Here is a 22702-nt window from a genome sequence, read left to right as displayed (position 1 = left end):
TTCCTAGAGTCGGTTAAGGCCGTTTGGATCAGTGGTTCCCAACGTGGGCGATTTGGCGGTCCAGGGGGCGAAAATGACGAAGGGGGCGATAGGGGGGCGAAATGGACAAAAAGGGCGACAGGAGGCGAAATTAGACAAGGGGGCGATGACGCAACAAAACGGCTGATCTTTTTTTTTTTTTTTTTTAGTCATCCACCTAGCAATGCGGAGATAAATACGTTATTTTGAGCTCTGAGCTGAGAAAGATGACCTTTTTTTTAGTCACCTGGGAGTCGTTTGCCTTTATTCGGGGGTTCGCTAAGATAAACAGGTGCTGACCGTTTTTCAGTAATGAGCTGGGCCACAGAACATTTTCAAATTAGAAATGAAGTCGCGACCATAAAATGTTGAAAACCACCGGGTGTGCAACCTGATGGAGCGGAGCGGCATTTAGGCTCTGAATAGTTTTATTCGTGTGACATGGCATGCCTTTACTATGTATGTATAATTACGTTCCTTGCATTTTCGAGGTCATCATCCTCCACCAGCTCTCCCGCTAACTATAATCAGCATGTGGGCGGTGAGCGGATCAAAATTTTATAGTAGGCTAATACACGGGAACCAGTATTATAGTCAGAGTTCATTCACGAAATTTAATGACCAGATGCATATAGAAACCAGATGTAGGCTATATTGTAATCCTCCCAGAAGATGCATCGATTACCCTATGGGGGGCTCAAGATCAGTATTTATTTGGACGGGAGGGGGCTGGAGAAAATGTTGCTTCGGTCCTGGTTACGACACACAGAACAACCACATAAATGCATCGACATAAGAATATAGCGGCTCTTGATCCGGATCACGACCACCTCTGATCGATAGACATAGCTTTGCTAGTGTGACGTCATATTTACAGCAGTGTTGGGATCAAGTCACTACCTTCGAGTCACGACTCATTTCGAGTCATTGCACATTTTGACTCGAGTCAAGTCAAGTCAATCGGTTTTCGAAGGTGACTCGAGTCAAGTCAAGTCAAGTCACGAGTCAAGTCAAAATTGAAGTCAAGTTGCTATTTCGTAGTATGAGGCATGATTACGTCATTACATTTTCCTAGCTGTCTGTAATACAGGTTGGGTGGTCATTGCTTTCGAACCAATGAACGAATATAGAGTTGAATATACACTTAACAAGGCGATGTATCGCGAATTGATAAGATGAATTGATAAGATGCAATACATTACTCTTTACCCATTTACATTTTGATTTGAAACAATTCGAGCCTGCGCCAATGGTTGAGGAGTATATAAACTATATTCAAATTCAAAATCAATAAAACTAGAGGTTCGGTTAAACGTAAGAACAGAGAACAGAAATATATAATTTTCTATTATATTACTTTACTTCTAGTTTACTGCAACTTGAGCTGTAAGCTTCGATCACTTCATTTGTGGCCAATTTATTTGTGTGAGAACAATGGAGGCCCAGTAAATGTACGGTCATTGAATGATTGGTCGCTCTCATGGGTTTCACCAGCATTTCGCGAACAATCCGAACATATGCAAGATACAGTGATTTTTATCGACAGCGATTAATTGATGACTTGAAATTGACTCGTGAGTTTTGCTCCGAGTCACGAGTCAATCCACATTTCTGATACACCGAGTCAAGTCAAGTCATTTTAGCAAAGTGACTCGAGTCAAGATAAGTCATGCAAAAAAGTTGACTCGAGTCAAGTCATGACTCGAGTCATCCCAACACTGATTGACAGACAATATGTCATACATCATCATAAAATCCGTTAGTGGGTGCTGAAGAGTGTCCGGAATTTGCTCCACAAAAATATGGTAACCCCAATATAGAGTCACCAGCCTCACTTGATGTCCCTTTCTTAGCTCTGTACCCGGTCCTGCAACCAGGAACGCAGCAAGTATGAACCATAATCAAACCCAGACTCAGACACCTATTTTACGAAATTTCTAGAGACAAATTATCCATTAGATCAGAGGCGGGCAACTTCTCCAGTCGGCGGGCCGGAAATAGAAAAATTAGGTACTTGGCGGGCCGGATTACTCAATCGATACATTATTCGCCCATTTATACACATATACAAGAAATAAATCGTATTCAATGAATGTATTTTAACGATAGCGATGTCACTTCAACGCCATTTCTCGCCGATAATGGCGAAGGCAATGTGGATTTGAGAAAAAAAACATTGTCATACAGGCGCCGCCATGTCTGCTTCTCTCTGATCAATCAACACACGGTGCAATCCTTGATCAAGATTTCAAGGCGTTCGATAAGCCCGGTAACCCTAATCTACCAAAATATCAATTCATTAGGGTGGAGTAGGTGACGAGATAGCGTTGTTGTTCAACTGTGTGGCCTGATTAATCTCGATATTGAATTCATGCGACCCGGGCGAGACCCCTGGGCCTCCTTCAAGTATCCAACCGTAACTTTTGGGGGGATCCGCCCACCAGACCCCCCTTTCGCATATGTTATTATTGTCTATCTTTCACCCCCGCAAGGTTTGGCCAGGTGCTGGATTCGGCCATGTCTTTTATTGCTTGTGTGCAAGGATAGACTACATAAAAACTAAGTAATTCTACCGCATGCAGAGACGTGATGATTATCGGGATACAGGACTTTTCTAACAAATGCAGAGATTTGATGATGAATCGGAATCATAGTATTGCTTGGTACACGTAGTTCCATGTTTATTCGTTATTATCCTTGAAAAAAGCGCAAAATCCAAATAGGGGGGGGGGGCTTTGACCAGGGGGGACCGGGCGACCGCCCACCTCGCCCACCCCAAAAGCCACGACTGGAAACTAGGGTTGAGTGCATCTTAAATGACGATTATGCAAGTCTTCTCGCTTCGACGAACTTACGCGTAAGCTCCACTCTCGCAACGCTGAGCAATGAGCATACACTATACAGGTATATTATCACATACATTCACTAAACTTTGACATAGTAAGCAAGTAGTGGGGAATCCCGGGGACTGGGGCCGCGGGCCCCATTATCATGTAATACGAAAATCTGTCCGCGGGCCGTATGTTGCCCGCCCGTGCATTAGCTGCTGCCTTCAAACTTGATTTCCTATCTTCGTTAATTACTGTACTGGTACAATACCGGTGTTTTGATGTTTTGGCTAGATATATCCCTTATATATAGGCCTACATTTACATTTTTGAGCATTGCTTTTAGAACTGCATTCATTGCAGTTAAGAATTTATCAACTCGAAGGCTTTTCCTGTGCCCCTTATAAAGAGTTAACGTCTTCAAGTTAATAAATTATATACTGCAATGAATGCAGTTCTAAAAGCAATACTCAAGTTCAGTACTGCCAGGCATACATTCATTTACATGTTTATAGATCTACAGCCGACTTGTTCCATATTCGCATCACTTCGTCCTTCTCGATACGGTATAAAATACATTCAAAATAAACATTATATCCATCATATTTCTGTAAAAAGTTAGGCTAGTCGATAATCACTCGGATCGCTACACCGTAGAAAATGTCAAACATGCTCTCTAAGACATTATAACCACCCGTTAGCAATCCTGTTTACTCCAATCAACATTTAACGTGTCTCCATGTCCTCGACACAAAATTCTGAAAAGGTAAAATATTTCTAAGTGGAAATAGATAGACTGAGAGCTGTAGTTATTAATAATATCATATTTAAAAACCAGTACCGGTATCAAAGTTCATCATATGATACTAATACTGTTTCAGTCATTCAGTGACATGTCTGAAGCTAATGTGTCATCATCCTGAAATGTAATTATCCACATTCTGCTACATCCTGATCTGCACCTACGCTTATCAATGCAGCAAAACATACTCGATAAGCGGAGATATTGCGAATACCAGCGATATATCGTACCGGCATACCGGTAGTGCCGGGCGATAATAACCTGCAGCTGAAGTTACATAACCAATACTGATAAAATAATAAGCTACCTGAACATCACATGAGTCTTCTAGCTGTATAAACGTTTCTATATTGACACCATACGTATTTACCACCAATCACAAACTTGATAGGCGATACCAAGTCTCCAAGTTATGCACAAACAAAGTGCTGTCAGCAATCCTATCTGAAGTGAGTGCGCGAAAATGACCCCACTTGTGCATGACCGCGATGACGCAATTGACGGAGTCAGCCATTCCGGAGTTCTATACATCCCTGGACCATATATATTTGAATTGTATTTTTGTGTAACCATAGTGTACTATATGGTGTCGACACAAGCAAATCTCACGGCTCAGTGAAATTGATTCACGTCACAATTTCCATTTGGCTACTGGCAATTTGACGGTCTTTTTTGACCGGCATGCCGAGCATTGAATTTGGTGAAACGGGTATCAATCGAAAGCTGACTCTTCACTGATTACGAAAATATAAATTGTATTCCGCTCGCGGCCCTGGAACCCCCACAATCAGCCTCTAATTTTTCATTGTTATGGAGATTGGCATTGGGACGCAACAATGCTGTCTGGCGAAACGAGAGACGCAACAATGCTGTCTGGGTCCTTTTTTCTTGAGCTATTCTCTCGTTTCGCTAGACAGCATTGTTGCGTCCCAATGCCAATTTCCATAACAATGGAAAACTAGAGGCTGATTGTGGGGGTTCCAGGGCCGCGATCGGAATAAAATTTATATTTTCGTAATCAGTGAAGAGTCAGCTTTCGATTGATATCCGTTTTACCAAATTTAATGCTCGGCAAGCCGGTCAAAAATGACCGTCAAATTGCCTGTATCCAAATGGAAATTGTGACGTGATACAATTTCACTGAGCCGTGAGATTTGCTTGTGTCGACACCATATAGGACACTATGGTGTAACTAATATATTCTCCCTGTAGCTCATTGATGTAAACTGCATATAACGGTTCCGCATTGGCGCTTTCGGTTCTATAAATACCTACTTTTCGGTCCACTTTTACACATAACTGTAAACTCAGTGCTCTCTTTCCCCTTCTGAAAACAGGGTCACTGACTTGTTCCCAATGCTTACCAATGTGAAACTACAATGCCGCGGTCGGGTGGTTATAACGTGGTCTATGATCATTGATCATGCACTCAGATACAAGGGATGAATTAAAGAAACAGTAGTTAGGACACGTTTTTCACTAAAAAAAAGGCTGGAAAACGGTTGCAAAACCACGACTTATTGACAGTCGCTTAATTCTGAGCAAACTTAGTATACATACGTTGCTAGCCCAATTTGAACGTTAACAAATTGCGTACAATTCCGAAAATATTAATTATTTATTGCTACGAGAGACCAAAAGAGAATATTCAAATTCCCCGATACAAAATGCTGCACCAACGTCCGTATATTTTTCTGAGCCGTCGGGTATACCTTCATATAAGTACGATAGCGCATTGCTATAAAACGTTCATATTCCTGTCATATGAATTGAGGATGCTTCGCCTTGAAGGTGATCAGGGTCAATTACAAGTCTACAATATGATTTTGAGTCTCCCAGGGCAGTTGCAAAGGGTTGATATATAGTTAAATACATATCAATTCATTTAGGTTGCCATGTCTCTCAACAGTATTCAGAACTTCTACATCTCCATCGATGGGATTGGTATTAGTGAGAAACGATTTTAGATATAGCAGTTACTACCTAATAGGGGTGAGTATATTCTTGCTCTGTTTGCCCACATGCTTTGAGAGAGCACTCAATTAGACTACAATCAACTCATTTATCAATCATATTATAGTTTTCCCCAAATCGCATTATTCTGATACAACTTCGTTTATTTTTCACATCGAAGGACCTATTTTTAAATAAAGAAGTGAAGTAGCCTACTTCATTTTCCTGTATTTTTCGAATCCGTGGAAATGCGGCGCCGGCCATTACCGTAACACGACACTCCAAGACTTATGAAGTTGCCGTAAACATGTCCATTCGCGAAGTGTGTTACAAAATGAATTCTTGGTCGCCGAGAATGACCCTGGGATGTTGGTCCATTTTTCCAATTGTTCATTATGGACAGGCGCCTATGGTCCTGTGCTGGCTTTCGGAAGTGAACACGTCCCTCTGTTCTTTCGGTTAATTTGATCACATGGGTTTAAAAAGTTTGAAATATTATTAGCAATATATAAGATTACCAATGATATAGACGAAATATAAACTTGACCTATCTTGTTTCTGTTCATGCAACAGGAACGGTCATACAGAATTAATGGTGAAGATAGTAATACCACCGAATTCTCGGGAAAGAGACAACTTGGAAACTTCGAGATTTATTATCGTGGGATTCAGTTTTATGAGCCTAGTCAGAAACTAAAGACAGAGTGTCGCTTTTACTTCTATGTGTCAAACACCAAGGTATGTTTCTTTAAAGATATTTACAACCAATGATCGACATTTCCATCCTGACGAACATTGTTTGTTATTAGGGCCCAATTATTGTAGACATTACTATTTATAACAGAAAATAAGACAGCGCCTGTACTTTGGAATATATAATGCAGTTTTCTCATTTATAATGGATACATTCAGGAACGTATTTGGCAGTTCAATTTTGTTGGTACTGATCTTGATGTTTTGGCTAGATATAGCCCTTATATATACATTTACATTTTTGAGCACTGCTTTTAGAACTGCATTCATTGCAGTACAGAATTTATCAACTCGAAGGCTTTTCGTGTGCCCCTTACCAAGAGTTAACGTATTCAAGTTAATAAATTCTATACTGCAATGAAATGTAGTTCTAAAAGCAATACTCAAGTTCAGTACTGCCAGCCATATATTCATTTACATGTTTATAGATCTACAGCAGACTTGTTCCATATTCGCATCACTTCATCCTTCTCGATACGGTACAAAATAGGGATGGTGTGAACGTGAGGTTCACGTTCGCGTTCTGTGTGTGAACCTCGGAAATTTAGAGGTTCGCGTTCACAACAGAACCTTGGTAGGTTCTGCACTGTGAACCTTTTTCATATGTTACAATTTTCACTTCATTATAACATTGCTGGTTTAAATTTATTGCATGTTAACGACAGGCCAATCTATTCATGGCGCTGGCAGCATAAAAAAAAATCGACACTAAACGAGCATTCATCGTGACAATCTCAAAAGTTTTGCTTGCTTTGTTACAAAAGTTTGCCCGAAAGATCCTGCTTTCCGTTTGTAAATATTTAATGACTCTATGCTGCGAGCTTGACCCGCAATCACAAACATCACGAGCGAAATAAGCTATGTAGTCAGAGAATGATGCTTATTCAACCAATCAATGAGATTGATATCGTTTTCTGATGTAAAAAAACTAGCAGGCTTACGGGGTCAAACTTCACTTCATGTTTACTGTATCATTAAAACCAAATCGGTGCGATTGACTGAATGAATTGTTAATGGGGTAATATAATATCAGTAGCAAGCATAGATACCCGTTTCACACTCTGCTCAATATCAATATATGATGTCGAATACATTTTCCGGTCTCATATGAAAAGGTGATTCGAGTTTGACTTAAGTAAAATCATGACTCGAGTCATCCCAAACACTGCTACAAGGCTATATCTGCATCTTCCTTGCCTGGCGGCATATGCACATCATGTACTCATGGTGGGCATATTCGCAGATAGTGTGTATTTATGTCATGATTCGGTGTATATGCGGCAAAAAACCATCAAGGACAAAAATAAACTACTTCCTTTCCTGTCATTATATTCCCTGGTAAGTCCTCATCGAAATTGTTGGCAAAGCGGCGGAAGATATTGATTTTACGAGATTATTATATCATTTGATTTCCCCAGTTGATACATTTGGCGACGTTTAAAGCGTCAGTATAGGATACTTCAGCATTGAGACATTATGTCGCTAGGTATCGTGTACAATCTGCACATTATTGTAGGCTATCATTTCATTGAAGGATGGGGTTGGAATTAGCAATATGACGTCACGTGACGTCATGAGGTTCACGTTCGTGTTCACACAGAACCTTTCAAAAAGGTTCGCGTTCGCACGAACCTGAACCTTTCAGAGGTTCACACCATCCCTAGTACAAAACACATTCAAAATAAACATATCCATCACATTCCTGTAAAAAGTTGAGCTAGTCGATAATCACTCGGATCGCTACACCGTATCAACTTGTTAACACAGGCAAACATTTATGGCATGCTCACCTGTATTGCGATGGTGACGTATAAGAGTCTGAATATTGGTAGCATATATGAGTATATTAGCCGGTATACAGCAATATTCTATACAGCTCCAAGCGTGGACTTGAAGAGCCGGACGAAGTTCTACAGTTAACCGCTAAGGGTTTGTCATACCCGAATAATCCCTAGCGAGTAGAGCGGAGTATAGACCGCGGAGCCGGGCTGATAAATCCAGCCGTTTAATCTCAATTTTGACTGGTTTGGAGCCAGATTCCTATACTCTTTTGATGCGGTCAGTATTACTATCGGGGCAATTCATGAGCATGGCTGTTTTAATTAGCAACCACACTCCAGTAGCCGCCAATACAAACCTGTGAGTGTCTCTTTCTTGTCAAGTTTCTTTTGTTGTAATTTTGAATATTTAACCTGAATCCGTACCGTATGATGTACTGTCTTTGTAGTTCAGAAGAAATAGCTACTCGTAGATCCTTATCATCGGAGTTTTTTTCGTATATTATCTTGGTCATTTCAATAATCCGGCCCTGTTTTAGGATCGGAGTCGACCAGAGAACTTGTGTATCCACCATGCACTACTATCGAATATACAACTCAACTCAATTTTGCGAATTATGTCACCATTGGCTCGAAATACAATGATATCAATTTATACGCATAATTGTTCATGACAGGCGTGGAATTCCAAACATCCATCGGGGATTCTCGAAACGTATAGATATTTCAACAATTATGGATATAGGAATGTGGAATACGAAATTGATGGATACCCCGCCAGAGTACTGTTTGGCAACATACTACTTTCTCGGTAAAACATTTTCAGGAGTAATTCTGTATTTTTTCTGAATCAAGTTTCCACTGATGTTGTTGCAGCGTAAACGGAAAGATTTATGACACATCCGACCTTGATGTATTTGCAGATTCTATTTTGAAAACTGTCCGCACGTTTCAATATGATCTGATGAAAGGTATATATATAGACATAGAGAGAAAAGAGAGATCGAGAGACGTGAAAGATACCCAGAACATACGAAAACGAATATACTAAAATATTCTTCAATTTACATAACCACTTGAATAATTTCTGTTCCTCAACTTTACTTTGGCACAATGCTTACTTGGATAAACCGCAATGAAATATCGAGAATCGTGAAACAGCCTATTACCCTCAAATAACATGCAGGTAGCATTACATATCATCACTCTTCATATAGTATCTCTGAGTAAGGATTTTGTCTCGTATTTACATGAATAATCGTGCTCTGTCTACTTGGTCGTTCACAAAGAAGAGATACGAAATAAGTCTGACCTGGCTAAAGACGTGCTTTGGTATATTATATTGATACCCGTGATAAATTTTCATACCTGATTTTGAATAAAATGAAAAAACGGCATAAACATATATGAGCACTGAGACTATACGATCTTCTGATTTTGCAACTACTACAACAATAGTAGTTATGCGAGTAGGCCTATATTTACTGCGTGACCTCATTCATCAAATATTTAGCCTAAGAGAAGCCCGATATCTGTGCTCGTCGTGTCAATGTTATAACAACTCATTCTGCAGCACAATCGGACGCTGACTCTGTCACGGTACCAGTGACTTTTGACCAAGGATCAACCGATGTTTTGAACGATAAGATTCCAACCGAAATGCGATCTCAGGTCCAAAGCGGACATCTGCAATTCCGAGCGTATAACCTGTACGGATATGCAAATGCACTATGCCCTGGTATCAGGTAAGCATATCTTGTCGTATATTGCGCAGTTGTTAGGAGTAGCCAAAATAGTGTAGGAAAGACCGACACAGCTCTTTGTTACCCCACCCAAATGCTGGTATTGGAACCCCGATATAGGGTGATAAACCGAACCTATGGGGAGATGAGCTTCTACTATTAGACCCTCATTCGTATACGATTTATTGCATCACTGCTCTCTATACATACGATCCGAAAATACGCTCAACCACCGTTTACGGAGCGACAATCTCCGTGGTGAAGCAGAAGATACGCGCATTGCAAGAAGACTGACCCTGAACTCCATGCCGTGTCAACTGTATTCATCCAATGTTATGGATGCTGCACATACAAATCCTACATTGTCATCTGGTGATCCAGATATGGAATCCCCATCGTGTAACCTTGAAGTGAATCTTCAACGCCATCGCATGAATCAAGGGTTAGAAACCAACAAAGCTAGTCATATGCAGATTATCTACTTTGCCCACATGACATCAGAACAGAGAGAATGTGCAGAATGGGCTATAAATACATAGGGCTCTTCGACTCACAAGAAACAATTTTCGTAGGGTTTTGGACTGTTTTGAGGGGAACAAGTCAGCAGGTACTCCATATCCACCATTTCCTTACAAATCACTTCAAGGACAGTGCAGTATGAGCAGGGATTCAATATTGTGGGGGTTGTCGCACAAAGAAAGGGCTATACAAGATTACTAGGCATCATCACTCATGTGAATGTAGCAGAGATTGGTCTTGTTTTTGTTTTTTCATGTGGATATCTGTGTACTTAACCTGATAGAGTGATTCTAGCTGAGCAAACCTCATCTGCAATTGGTGTGCCTGAGGTAAGGTGTCCCTGGAAATATCGTAATATTGTGGTCGATAAGTTCATGAAATTCGAACTGGGTCAGAAATCACAGAAAGGGAGTTTTTATTTGACTGCTGCTGGATAATTACAATTAAATCACTATTATTAGCATCAAATTCAGGCCAAAATCTATGCCACAAATAGTTATGCCTTCTTACTCTACATTCCCAATCCGAAGTCCTTTGCGTTGGAAGGAAATGAATGGAAAGATCTGTTCTTCCCCAGGTCGTTGCCATTGGTGGCACTGCACTTAGTAACAGTTAAACACATGAGTATTTCGGTATTTCACTTTTGTATATGTTAACTAAATATTTTGTTTACGTTCCTAATACTACTGTTATTGATGAAGGAATAAACATTCAACTGTAATCCTGTCGTTTTTATACAGTTTATATAGCGTCTACTTAGCCATGGAAATACAATGTAGTGTCAACTAGGCTTACGTAAATGCAGCGTCCTCGTTGTTGCGCAGTATCCATGGCCCTTATCTCTCGACCAATCAGCATAAAGTTTGGTTTACCGCCGTATAGTACCGATCGTGACTATATTCAAAACCATTTTCATTCTGTATTTTATCCTCCGAGAAATCTAGATTTATAACCAATAGAGGAATAAGCAGACGACCTGTACTTTGCGTTGCGACACATAAGTACGGAAATCGTTCATCAGATCACTAATCGCCCTGATGACGCCGCTTTGTGCGAATGACAATGTAGGCAGTTGAGATCTGTAATATACAAAGTTTTACCTAATGCCTTGTAGGGTGACGGGCGTCCAGCCGGAATATGCTTGTGTGGGAGGAGTTTCGAACGACATCTCTACTTACGGCACATGTGGAGATTATGCAGGTAATTGAATGTCTCTTACCGAATATCGGTTGGTGGAAGAACGTTAAGATGGACACGGTCCACGAATCTGCTAATCTGATGGCTTCACTAATCCCGTTATCGTAATGTATTGGTAGTTGGTATTGGTAGTTGTTTTCAATATGACATCCGCCTGAACACGGTGCAGTGTCAAATCCGTATTGAGTCAATTCATTGAACAGCTCAAAATCATCGTTATTACAGTTAATGACTCGATGAGCAATAAGAATATTGCAATTTGTTCCATTCGTGCTTGGCGCAAAATCCTCGCAACTGTCAAATTATCCTGTGTCTTTTTCTGCGATGAAGGACTTGATCAATCTCAGACTGTATTTCCCGGCACCATGCCGAATGCTGTATTCGAGCTCTAACATATAAACTTTACCGTAGCTCTTGCTCCCTAACCCCCTAATTAAAAGACTAGCTGAGAGGGGGCCCAAAAGAATTAAAAAAATTCCTAAATGAAATATTTAGTAAATGTCATTTCAAGCCGGCCGTCACAACGCCACGACAGTCAAAAACTTATAAAGTTTAGACCATCATTAGACTTCGCAAATTGTGCTGCCAAAATATCGTCGGGAACAGCTTAGCTGAAAATGCCCACTGCATGTTTACCGAGACCTTAATACATGTATAGTATGGTTGATCACCCTATCGTAAGCACACACTTATGTATTGGAGGGGGTAACGAAGTGCTGTCTTGGTAGTAGCAAAAAGCTCATTATTATTCTGTCAATTGGTTTCATTTCGATTCTACTTCGCATTTATTGCACTTTACTACATACAAATGACCTAGTACGAATTCCAGATATTGCCATTGGCCAGCCTCAGACCATCACACATGGTATGAACTGAATTGTGTGAAACTATTGACTACGAACGATGGTTGAAATTTACCAAAATCACAACAGAACGATTATGGCCTTAACTGGTATTGTCGTCACCATATCAAATAATTGCAATGTTTGTTGCTACATTATCACCAAGCATGTGTACATTGTGTAGCCGGTACCTCTTTCCTGGAGCATTCAAGTAGGTTTTGCTGACTTGCAGTACTTATTCTGGTGGGTATATTTTGGGACTACGTCTACTTCTACACCAAAGTTTTTCAGGCAAAAGTACTTGAAGCTCACACTTTTTATTTTCTAGTGTAACAAGCACTATAAAGATATATTACTTACCTTCTTTTCCTACTCGCACTTTTGAAGAAATTTGCTCATGTTACCACGTTAGCTTACAAATTTATGAGTCACTTTCGCTTCTACCTGTGTAGCCTGCCATCGTTCATCCTCTACGTTGACCGTCCTCAGCCATGAATAGCTTTTCTTTGTGCAGATCATGTGCGACAATAACTTAATTTTGTCGTTTTACAGGATGGTACGGTGTTTCTGGCGATGTACGGTCACACAACAAGTCATCGGCGTATGGCCATTCATTAGAAGACATCGCGTCCACTCTCCTGATATTTTACCGATAAACAATTTAAGATGCAGAAGTATCTGATTATGGTGATAGTGGATTCAAGGATAACATGCATTATAAAATTTACCGTTGGTTCATTTTGTTTCATTTAGTTGAGACTGTCAATGAGATCGATGAAAGCTTACATGCACTAGATGACCTTAGTCGGCGTTGTATCATTACCATGAGTTGGTCCATGTTGTGATGGCATATATACGCAACCTTTCTTGAAAGTCTGAAATTATTACTCCCCATCGTATGCACAACTGTATGAGTTTTTATAATAGATTGGCAATTACTGATTTCATTTCTTAAATTGCACAACTATTATCCGTCTGGCCTTCAGCGGTATGTATTTTTTGCGAATGGATTGACCTTAAGAAGTATGTTGCCATATTTCCATGAGCATATTTTCTATTTGACCGGGCCGTAGATAGTATGTTGAACTTGCTAATTCAAAAAAGTGACTTGACAATGACTTGGACTCGGACTCGAGTCATAATACCATGACTCGGACTCGATGCTTTGCTCGCTGACTTGGACTCGGACTTAACTCGGCGGTGAATTGAAAATGACTCGACTTGACTAGAGTCAAAACTATGAAAGTGAGATTGACTTGCGATTTGGGGCGTTGTGCGTTGGTTACAACCCTGTTCTTATCTCTGGAGATATCAGTAATCAATTGATTCGAAACCAAATGAAAACGTATCTGTAATCCTACTATAATAACACGACACTGCTATAGCATTATTTGTGTTATAATGTTAAGGTAATCGTAAATTGTACGTTTCAACTTCACGTCACAACTTCAAGTCGATCATAAAAATAGTTTATTTTGCGTTTTTATTATCCGAAAGATCAAACATACGCTATAGGCTGGAATAAAATCCGCGCCTCCACAATTGCAGCCGGTCGGTGTTTTTGATCAATTGTACAATTTGTCTGTAACCAGTGGGTATAACGCAGGGCAATGTTTTTATGTGATGACTCCAAAAGTTTACTTGTAAGATTCGCTGCGTATATCCTCCATTGGAAGGACTGGTGCCGAGCGGCAGTGAACTGCTTCGTTGTCTGACGTACAACGGATTCTGTCTCGTACATACGTATATCAAAATCCCACGGACAACTTTCTTTGTTTCTTTCCCCACCACTTGTAAACTTATTGACTAATCGTTTCAAAATCCCGTTGAATGAATGTCATCGAATTACTGAATTAGCGTTGTATAACATGCATCCATATAGGTCTATCGCACATCCATCGATACACATATCAAATCACATAACATGTCCTGTTGGGTTGTAATATCCTAGGCTTACCATACGTCCTCTTTTAAGAGGATTTGTCCTCTTTTTTGACTTTTTTGAAAGTGTCCTCGGAGGACGCCCTTTTGTCCTCTTTTTTGAGATTTTGTCCTCTTTTTTGAAAATTTAGGTCAGATATAGAGGAAATTGAGAGTGATATGCCGCAAATTAGCGCAGAAGTGAAGCTCCGGCGGGTATTTCGGAGGAAAAAGCGGTGATTTCAGCTCTGAGCGAAATGAAGACCTTTTTTTTTTTTTTTAGTCAACCGATCATGAAGCGGGTGAAATTTACCTGTTTTTGAGAATTCTTCTCCAGTTTTGCATGTCTGAAATTTCTGAAAAAGTGTCCTCTTTTTTCATTTCCGAAATATGGTAAGCCTATCATATCCTGTATAATGTCTCCAGATATTATGTGATTACTAGGGCTGGGCTCAATGATCCAAGTACTCGAACCTGAATCGAGTAATTATTTTAATGATTCGAGTCGAGTAGCAAAATACGATATTATCGAGTACTGAAATTATACGATCCTCGCTCCTGCTGACGTGGAGATATCGTGTACTTTTTCAAACTGTTGGATTGAGGCGGGCTGTATTAGCAAAGGCGACCTGCTGTCCGACACCACGAGGTTCAATGTTAACGGTGTATCGATTTGTCACCCTACAATATACATTTGCAAGTCTCAGTGTACATCAACTCGTTCAAGCAATCACAGGCAAGAGGGGGTGTTAGTACTAGGGCCGGCCGAGTGAAGTAATCGCAAATGATTTTTCGAGCACTTGAATTGCACGATACTGGCCAGTAGGTGCTGATTTATCAGCGAGAATTATAGTTTCGTAACCTTTTTACTGTGGAAGGCTGTAAACCTAGATTGGTCGCATCTTAGCGTACGAAACACGTAGTAGCCTAAAATCCATTGGCGAGTAACTTCTCCGGTTGGCGGGCCTGACATGGGAAAATGAAGTTCTTGGCGAGCCGGATTACAAAATCGCCACATTAATCGCGTATTTATCAATCTATAAAATGAATAAATCGTATTTAATGTAAACTGCAAGTTTGAAACATACAAACCAGATACAATATTTAATATATTTATTAACCGACTGTCCTTCAATTGCTGTTGAAGTCCATCAGACATCAGTGGGCGATCGAAGTGTCACCACTCACCACGTTCTTTCCACTGGCTTCATGCCAGATGTAGAAACCCTTAGTAAAGACTGCACGAGTGCACCTGAGAATCAGTTATACTGGAGCGCAGCCTTGTCTTGTTCAATTGTTATTAGTCGGAAATGTTGAATCATGCTTCATGACCATCGCTCTCAGGTTGGCAAACTTGGATTCATTCTGTGACGCATATAATTTCTCATTACTTTCAGATTAGGACTTCACTTCAGGGTAGAAACTCTCTGCGTGCCGGTCTAAATACCGTCGCGGGCAGGATCCAGCGCGCGGGCCGTATGTTGCCTGCCCCTGCTATATACTATGTACTTTAGTGGAAAAAACATAGCTGGAAAACATATTGAGAATTATGGTTTCAATACTATTTTCCACGTCGTGGCACATGAAACACATAGTAAAGTGTTACCATATTTTTGTGACCCAAATTCCGGACACTCTTTACGCCTGCTAGCGGGTTTCGAAATAAGATATCAATATGACGTCACACTAGCAATGCTTTGCATTTTACCGACTGTATACATAAGTGAATTTTTAAACATAGGTCGTGAATAAACTATACTATTATCTCTATTTTGAGCTCTGGCGATTGCTAGATTTGCTATTCACATTTGGTCGTCAACAGACTTCACGGGCCGGATGTTCGTCGGGGGCGCTGTGTCCGGAACGACGAATGTGTTTACCAGCCCCGCTATACTGCTACGTCGAGGCAGCTATGTGGCTGTATGTTGTAACTAGGACCAAAAAACACTTTTCCCGCACCCTACCGCCTAAAAAATACTGGCCTTGGGCGCACCATCGGCTGATCGATGGAACTTCTGATGAGCTCACTATATGCATGTGGTTGTTAAATTTTGTGAATGAATTCTGTCAATAATCTTGGTCTTCCATATATTACTATATTACTAACATTTTAGTCCTCTCTCCGCCCACGTTATCAGAGATAGCGGTAGAGCTGGTGGAGGTGATGAATAGGAAAGTAGCCTACATTGTACATCGTCAAGTCGTGCTCATGTCACACGAATAAGACTATTTATGAGCCGAAATGCCGGCCCGCAACAGCACGCCTGGGGGTTTTCAACTGTGTTTAACTAAAGCATCCAAACGGGCCTTAATCAATACCCGTTATACCCACACTAATATCAGGCTATTTGACGCTGAATAAACCGCGAGCAGCGCGACAAAACTTATCATAGTATAAATCTGCCCAAAATAGCATATTGTTTATGTTGATTTAAGAAGAATTTTGAGCTATCATTAAACATATTTTAGCATTTCCTTCCAGACGCAGTTTCAACAGAGAAATTCCGGACAGGTCCGAGAAGTAACATCAATGAGTAGGAGCATTGTCGCAAATTGCATTGTCAAATCAGCTGCTTCCGGTGCTATTTATTCGACCGGGGTAGCACTATCATACATTGAGCGTCATGAACGTCCTACAGCGATCGAGATATTCAGTGAAATTTTCACAGGGCCTTTGCTTGAACGCAACCCTGGGCATGTGACGGACAGCGGCAGCTGCAATTTCGATGATCGCATGGCACATCATGCGGTGGGGAATGAAAGGGTATAACTGGTATTTCAATAGGCCTAGTTTATCTCGACTTCAATAGCTGGAGGATTTACATGTCGCAGGCATCTATCCATCTGCCATCTATACCATTAGATATTGCAACGAGCTATGGCTAAAGTAATATTGCATACAGCCCCCGGACGCAACCCTCCACTCTACGTTATCCACTCGATACTTGACGATCTCTGAGCAATACCCAAACACTATTCTTGTATTCACCGATGGATCCAACAATATTGGTGGCGTTTGATATTCTTTTTATATTCACGATCGCAACATTGAAGTATCAAAGCTTGATATCTAAACTGCAATATATTGTCTCGACTGATATAAATGTAAGCAATATTCGATGCATTGCTATGGATTTCTACGCATTACAAAGTAAGATACACGTTGTCACTTTGAATAAATACTCTAGTGCAAAATCATCTTGGCAAAGATACTTCTATAAGAAGCTAATACTGGATCTGAACTGGATCATCTTCTGCACGGAAGCAATTCCGCTATTTCGTTTACATAGATTTCAGGATAGTCTGTCATGTATGGAAATTTAGTCACCGATCGACTTGCAAAACAGACTCCAGCCTATGAATTCGCCGATCGAAATGTAATAAAACTTACGTCTACCGAAGTAAACTGGCTGATTGCATTGTGTTGCGGAGATAACTAAAATCAATGGTAATAAGTCCGCCAAGAAACTCTCGCTGGAGCCCATTACAAACAGTTCTCTCCACACATATATATATATATATATCAAGCCACAAACTATAGCTACGCCTTGTGTGGAAACAATTCTATTGAGATTGCGGACGGGACACTATCGTCTGAATTTCCACCTCAGCAGAATAGGGTTCTCCGGATCGATAATCCTAGCTGTGCCTTCTGCAGAGGTGGTCAGTAACGAAGTACTTCTATTTATTGGAAGTACTCAAGTAGTTTTCCTCTACTTCTGGTACTTACTCAGGTAGATCTGATTTTATCTACTTCTAATTCTACTTCGTAAAATTTTGTTATCTATACTTACTTACGTCTCGCTATTTTCAGTTTGTCAAGTAGAAGTAATTTAATTGCCAAACACGAAAGATAGCCTGACGAATTTTGGGGCTGTTTTCACGGAGTACCAACATCTAATATTCATAAAAGTCCAGTAAAGCCCGGAAATTTTGTTGCGCTTCGCGCACTGTAGTTTTGGAGTGACCAATATACATTTTAATCATGTATTCATAGTAAAATATATTAAAACCCAAAGCTATTCGAGCTGACACTTTTCAAGGGCAATCGTCAGCAAATGGAGAATTTCAAAAACATGCATCTAGCTTAGGGTTGCCATATTTTTGTGAAGCAAATTCCGGACACTCTTTAGCGCCCACTAGCGAATTTTAAAATGAGTTGTAACACATTGACCGTCAATATGACGTCACACTAGCAAAGCATTGCCCATCGACTATATACACCAGTGTCTCCCAAACTTTTTTGAGCCACCGCTCCCACGACAACGAATAAAGTGCCAGCGCCCCCTGACCCCCTCACCACGCCTAAATTAAACGAATGCTATTATGCATTTATTACAGCTAGTAATGAGACGGATGAAGATGGTTTATTATTATTATCATCATCCTCTTCACATTGGGTTTGAGTTTTCATAAGAGCAATCTCATTCTAAAATATCCAGTCTCCACGTCCTGTACTGTCAAGTCGGTTTCTGCTGCTGTGAGTCAAAAACCTTGACACGTTCTATCAAATATGAGCGGAGAAGGGCAACGACAAAAAAGTCAACCCGACTCAATTGAGAGTATTTCTAGTTGATTTAATTGTGTATCCAGGATGATTGATTCGCAATATTGAACTCCAAACTGTTCTACCTACACTACTATGGAATCAGATCCTAAATCATTTCATGCTCGGAAACTTTACAGAATGAATTGATAATATTGTAAGGAATTTCTAATGGGAATATATCCCGGAATATTACCACCATATCCTTGAGCAGTGATTGATTTATGCTTCTCCGTCAAAATCGGGTAGTCGAGCTGGGCCGATAGCTCATGCAAGCTTGAGAATTGGAACAGTTCACGTCTCGCAAAATTTCGGTGCAATATCACGGGCTTATCACTGAATCCGGACAGCGCCGTTTTCGTCTTTATCGCGTTTCATTATTGCTAGGAACGGATAAATTTTACTGATAAATTTTATAGAATATGCCCGTCAAGTAGGCCCAAAAGGGATATCGATTCTCGCAATCAGAACGTCGTGTCGAAGGCCTCGGTAGCAGCACTGTGGATAATCCGCGATCGTTTGAAGCAGAGATTAAAATGATACAAGGCAGTTTCTCTCAAAAAGCTATCACACCTCACTGTGAGCATGAGCAGAGCATAGCAAAAACTGCTCATATGCTTCGTAGTTCTCATAGCACACGATGAACCACGCCGTCTAGGCATTCTGCCGACTGTTAAATTAGTCCATTTATGGACAGATTCAACATTGTCAAGTAACAATTGGACTTCTACGGTACAGCTGATGAAATAGAGACGGGTGACCTTGAATTGCCCTGAGTTGAACGATTTTGCGTTTTGACTACATATTTAGCTGCTTTATTCAGCAACCGTTCATCATTACGGGATAGGCTAAATGCCTTCTAACCCCTCACCGCCCCCATATGCACTCAGTGCCCCCTGCCGCCCAATTTTACAGCCAGCGCCCCCCCCCCCCAATCACCCATTTCATCGCCGGCGCCCCCTTCACGCTCGCGAACGCCCCAACGGGGGCGCTGGCGCCCACTTTGGGAACCACTGATATACACTATACGGGAATGAAGTCGAGCATAAGTCATGAATTGAGCCATCTGTAATGTGAGCTCTGGTGATTGCTTTGCTAGGGTTTGCAATATATTCCTCCACGCGTCGGATGAAATCATCTGGCGGGTCGTGTCTGGCCTGTCAGGATTGTGTTTGACAGCCCTGCTATACAGTGAGGTCGATCCGGCTATCTGCTCATGTGTTTTAATCAGGTTCGGAACAACATTTTTCTCCCCCCCCCCCTTCCGCCCAAAAAGCACTGATCTTGGGCCACCATAGGGTAGTCTATCTAACTTGTTGGGCACCTACTATATGCATTTGGCTGTTGAATTTTATGTATGAATTCTGGCAATAATATTGATTCTTCGATATATTATTAGGCTATTATAAAATGCACCAGCAGGTTGCACATCCGGTGATTTCCAACCTTTTATGCTCGCGACCTCGTTTACCACTTGAAAAAGTTCCGTGGCAAAGCTCAAAACTTGTGAAGCTGATTACTAAAAAAATTTAGCTTGCTCAAACTTACTCACGGCCTAGGAAGCTGATTACGTCCAACATCATCGCGATCTCCAGATAGCCTAAAGGCGGACGAGCCCTAAATCTGGAACCACTGTCTGTGATTGAAGCATCTAATCGGCTTTAACCAACTCTAGGAACATACCGTTAGCTTATAATTGCGATTACAATCAGACTTATTTCAGTAAATAATGGTTATTTATATTTATTTTGATTGTATTTTTTTGGCGAGGGTGGTGCCTGAAGCCCATACTAATATCATTATACGTTGCATTAAATTAAATCGCGCGCGGCGCGAAGAACAATTTTGAATAGCATAAATCTGCTTGAAAATAACATTGTTTATGTTGATTTACGAAAAACTTTGGAGCCTGCTTCAAGCCTTCAAAATTCCGGACATTTAGGCATATTTTAGAAATTCCTCCCGGACGCAGATTTTTCGGTGAAATTCCGGACATGTCCTGGAAATTCCGGACGTATGGCAACCCTAAATTCTAGCTACATTGTATACAACCAATTATGACGTCATAGAAACGAACAACAAGAAATACAGGCAAAACGCCAGCGCAGCTAGTGGCCAATTTTTAGATTCACTAAAAATTCCCTCTGCTGACACAAGCGCGGTCGGTGGATTATAATATAAGTCGATTCCAGTGCAGCCAGATGGAAATTAGTGCGGCCTCTACCTAATATAGAAAATCTTTCATCGCGATAGTTTTTAGCGCTAGTTGCATTCTCAGCCAAATGCTTGCCGCTGGCAGAGTTCATAGCCATGGCCTGATTACGTTCTAGTAATCGTAGATCAGTTACAGCTGCGTCTTCACCAGATTCCAATGTTCGCGATCTAATAACGCTCGGAACATGCTGTTTGATGCGTTCATGCAAGCGCTGAGTTGTTCTTCCCACGTACCGACAATCACAGTGGCACTTGAAATCATATAGACCAGTGGTTCTTAACCTTTTTTCGTCCAGCGCCCCCTTTCAAAAATTATCGTGCTCCAGCGCCCCCCTCAACTTCATATTGTAAGGAATGTAATAAAGACAATGAGTAAGAGGGAGGGCCGTAACAGTACTTCGTCAACCCCCCTAAAAACGATTGCCTTGCGCACCCATAGCGTGATAAACCGAACTTCTGAGGGCTTCGCCCCCACGAACCCCATATCGTGATTTTGATGGTCAGCAAAGTTTGTGTGGCCTGGTCGCCCTAGGTACCAAAATTTGCTATAATGCATGGTAATTACATTTATAAGTCGCTATAAACTTTTTATCCTCTCAGCCCACGTAATCAGATTTACCAGTAGCACTGAGTGAGCTGTTGTATAGGAAAATAAAGGGCACGTAATTAATAATTAAACATATTCGGGCGTTCCCGCAGGTACAATTATTCGTTACCAGGGCCGTAACAGCACTTCGTCAGCCCCCCTCCCCAAACATAAAACGTTGGTCCTGGGCCCCCATCGGGTGATAAACCAAACTTCCGGGGGACTTCGCTCCCAGACCCCCATTAGGCTGTCCGCTATTTGCTGATAGCCTATTAGGTATCTACATTGGGTGTACATTTACTGAGGGAGCTATTCTCGCCTAGTCGCGCGAAGTGCGAAAAATTTCACTATTTAATGATTGAATTGGTCAATATCATCGGGAATTGCATGTAAATTGAGATCAATTTTTATCCTCTCTCTGCTCACGTGAACACATTTACCGGTAGAGCTGAGTTAGGTGCAAAGTTCCCTCTAAGCTGCGCACGTGTGCAGTGCTGACACGGTCTCTGCGCACAGAAAATCTACGTTGCGCACAACAAATCCGGAGTTTTTTTAGTCGTTACGCACTGTTGTCCAAAGGTCAGCGCAGTGAGTTGTTGAGTGTGCGCAGACTCATCAAAACTTAAAGCGAACATTGTGAGGTTTCTTAGAAACTGTAGGGCCCGTTACCAATAATTACACATATTCGGGCAGGCGAACCCGTTGGTATTGACCTCGTTGCATGATGTTATTTCGTGACCCCCTGTCTGCAATATCAAAAAAATATAGAATCGCTCAACGGGGATATCGCCCAACAGGAATATAGCTTGTCGCCCAATCGTACTAAACTAAAAGACGCACACGATTTCAGATTGGTATTTCTTAACTGACATATAATTTTTCCCTGCCAGATGGAATTCGTCTTCTGGGGTTCAGATTTCCAAGACAGGAACATTCGGTGTCAGTCATTTATGCGCCCATTGACAATTAAACCTATATGTATTTTGAAGGCTATATGTAACGAA

The 22702-nt window shown here is 41.0% G+C and overlaps 1 protein-coding gene across 1 annotated transcript in view; it reads left to right on the top strand.

Moving 5' to 3' along the window:
- The window catches only part of LOC145457980 (uncharacterized), a 55545-nt gene extending 41171 nt beyond the window's left edge, over window positions 1–14374 (top strand). The window contains exons 7-13 of the mRNA XM_080336300.1: window positions 5538–5640; window positions 6175–6339; window positions 8810–8943; window positions 9009–9103; window positions 9706–9877; window positions 11508–11593; window positions 12985–14374. Coding sequence (XP_080192426.1) covers window positions 5538–5640; window positions 6175–6339; window positions 8810–8943; window positions 9009–9103; window positions 9706–9877; window positions 11508–11593; window positions 12985–13088 — 859 coding nt within the window. The 3' untranslated portion in view covers window positions 13089–14374. The remainder of the gene's footprint in view (window positions 1–5537; window positions 5641–6174; window positions 6340–8809; window positions 8944–9008; window positions 9104–9705; window positions 9878–11507; window positions 11594–12984) is intronic.
- Window positions 14375–22702: the final 8328 nt, after the last annotated feature.

Source organism: Botryllus schlosseri, chromosome 1 (assembly GCF_051294905.1).
Source record: "Botryllus schlosseri isolate E-star chromosome 1, Bs_hap1, whole genome shotgun sequence".
In the NCBI taxonomy this organism is placed as follows: domain Eukaryota; kingdom Metazoa; phylum Chordata; class Ascidiacea; order Stolidobranchia; family Styelidae; genus Botryllus; species Botryllus schlosseri.
Note: the sequence above shows the minus strand (reverse complement) of the source record. Positions and strands in the feature narration are given on the sequence as shown.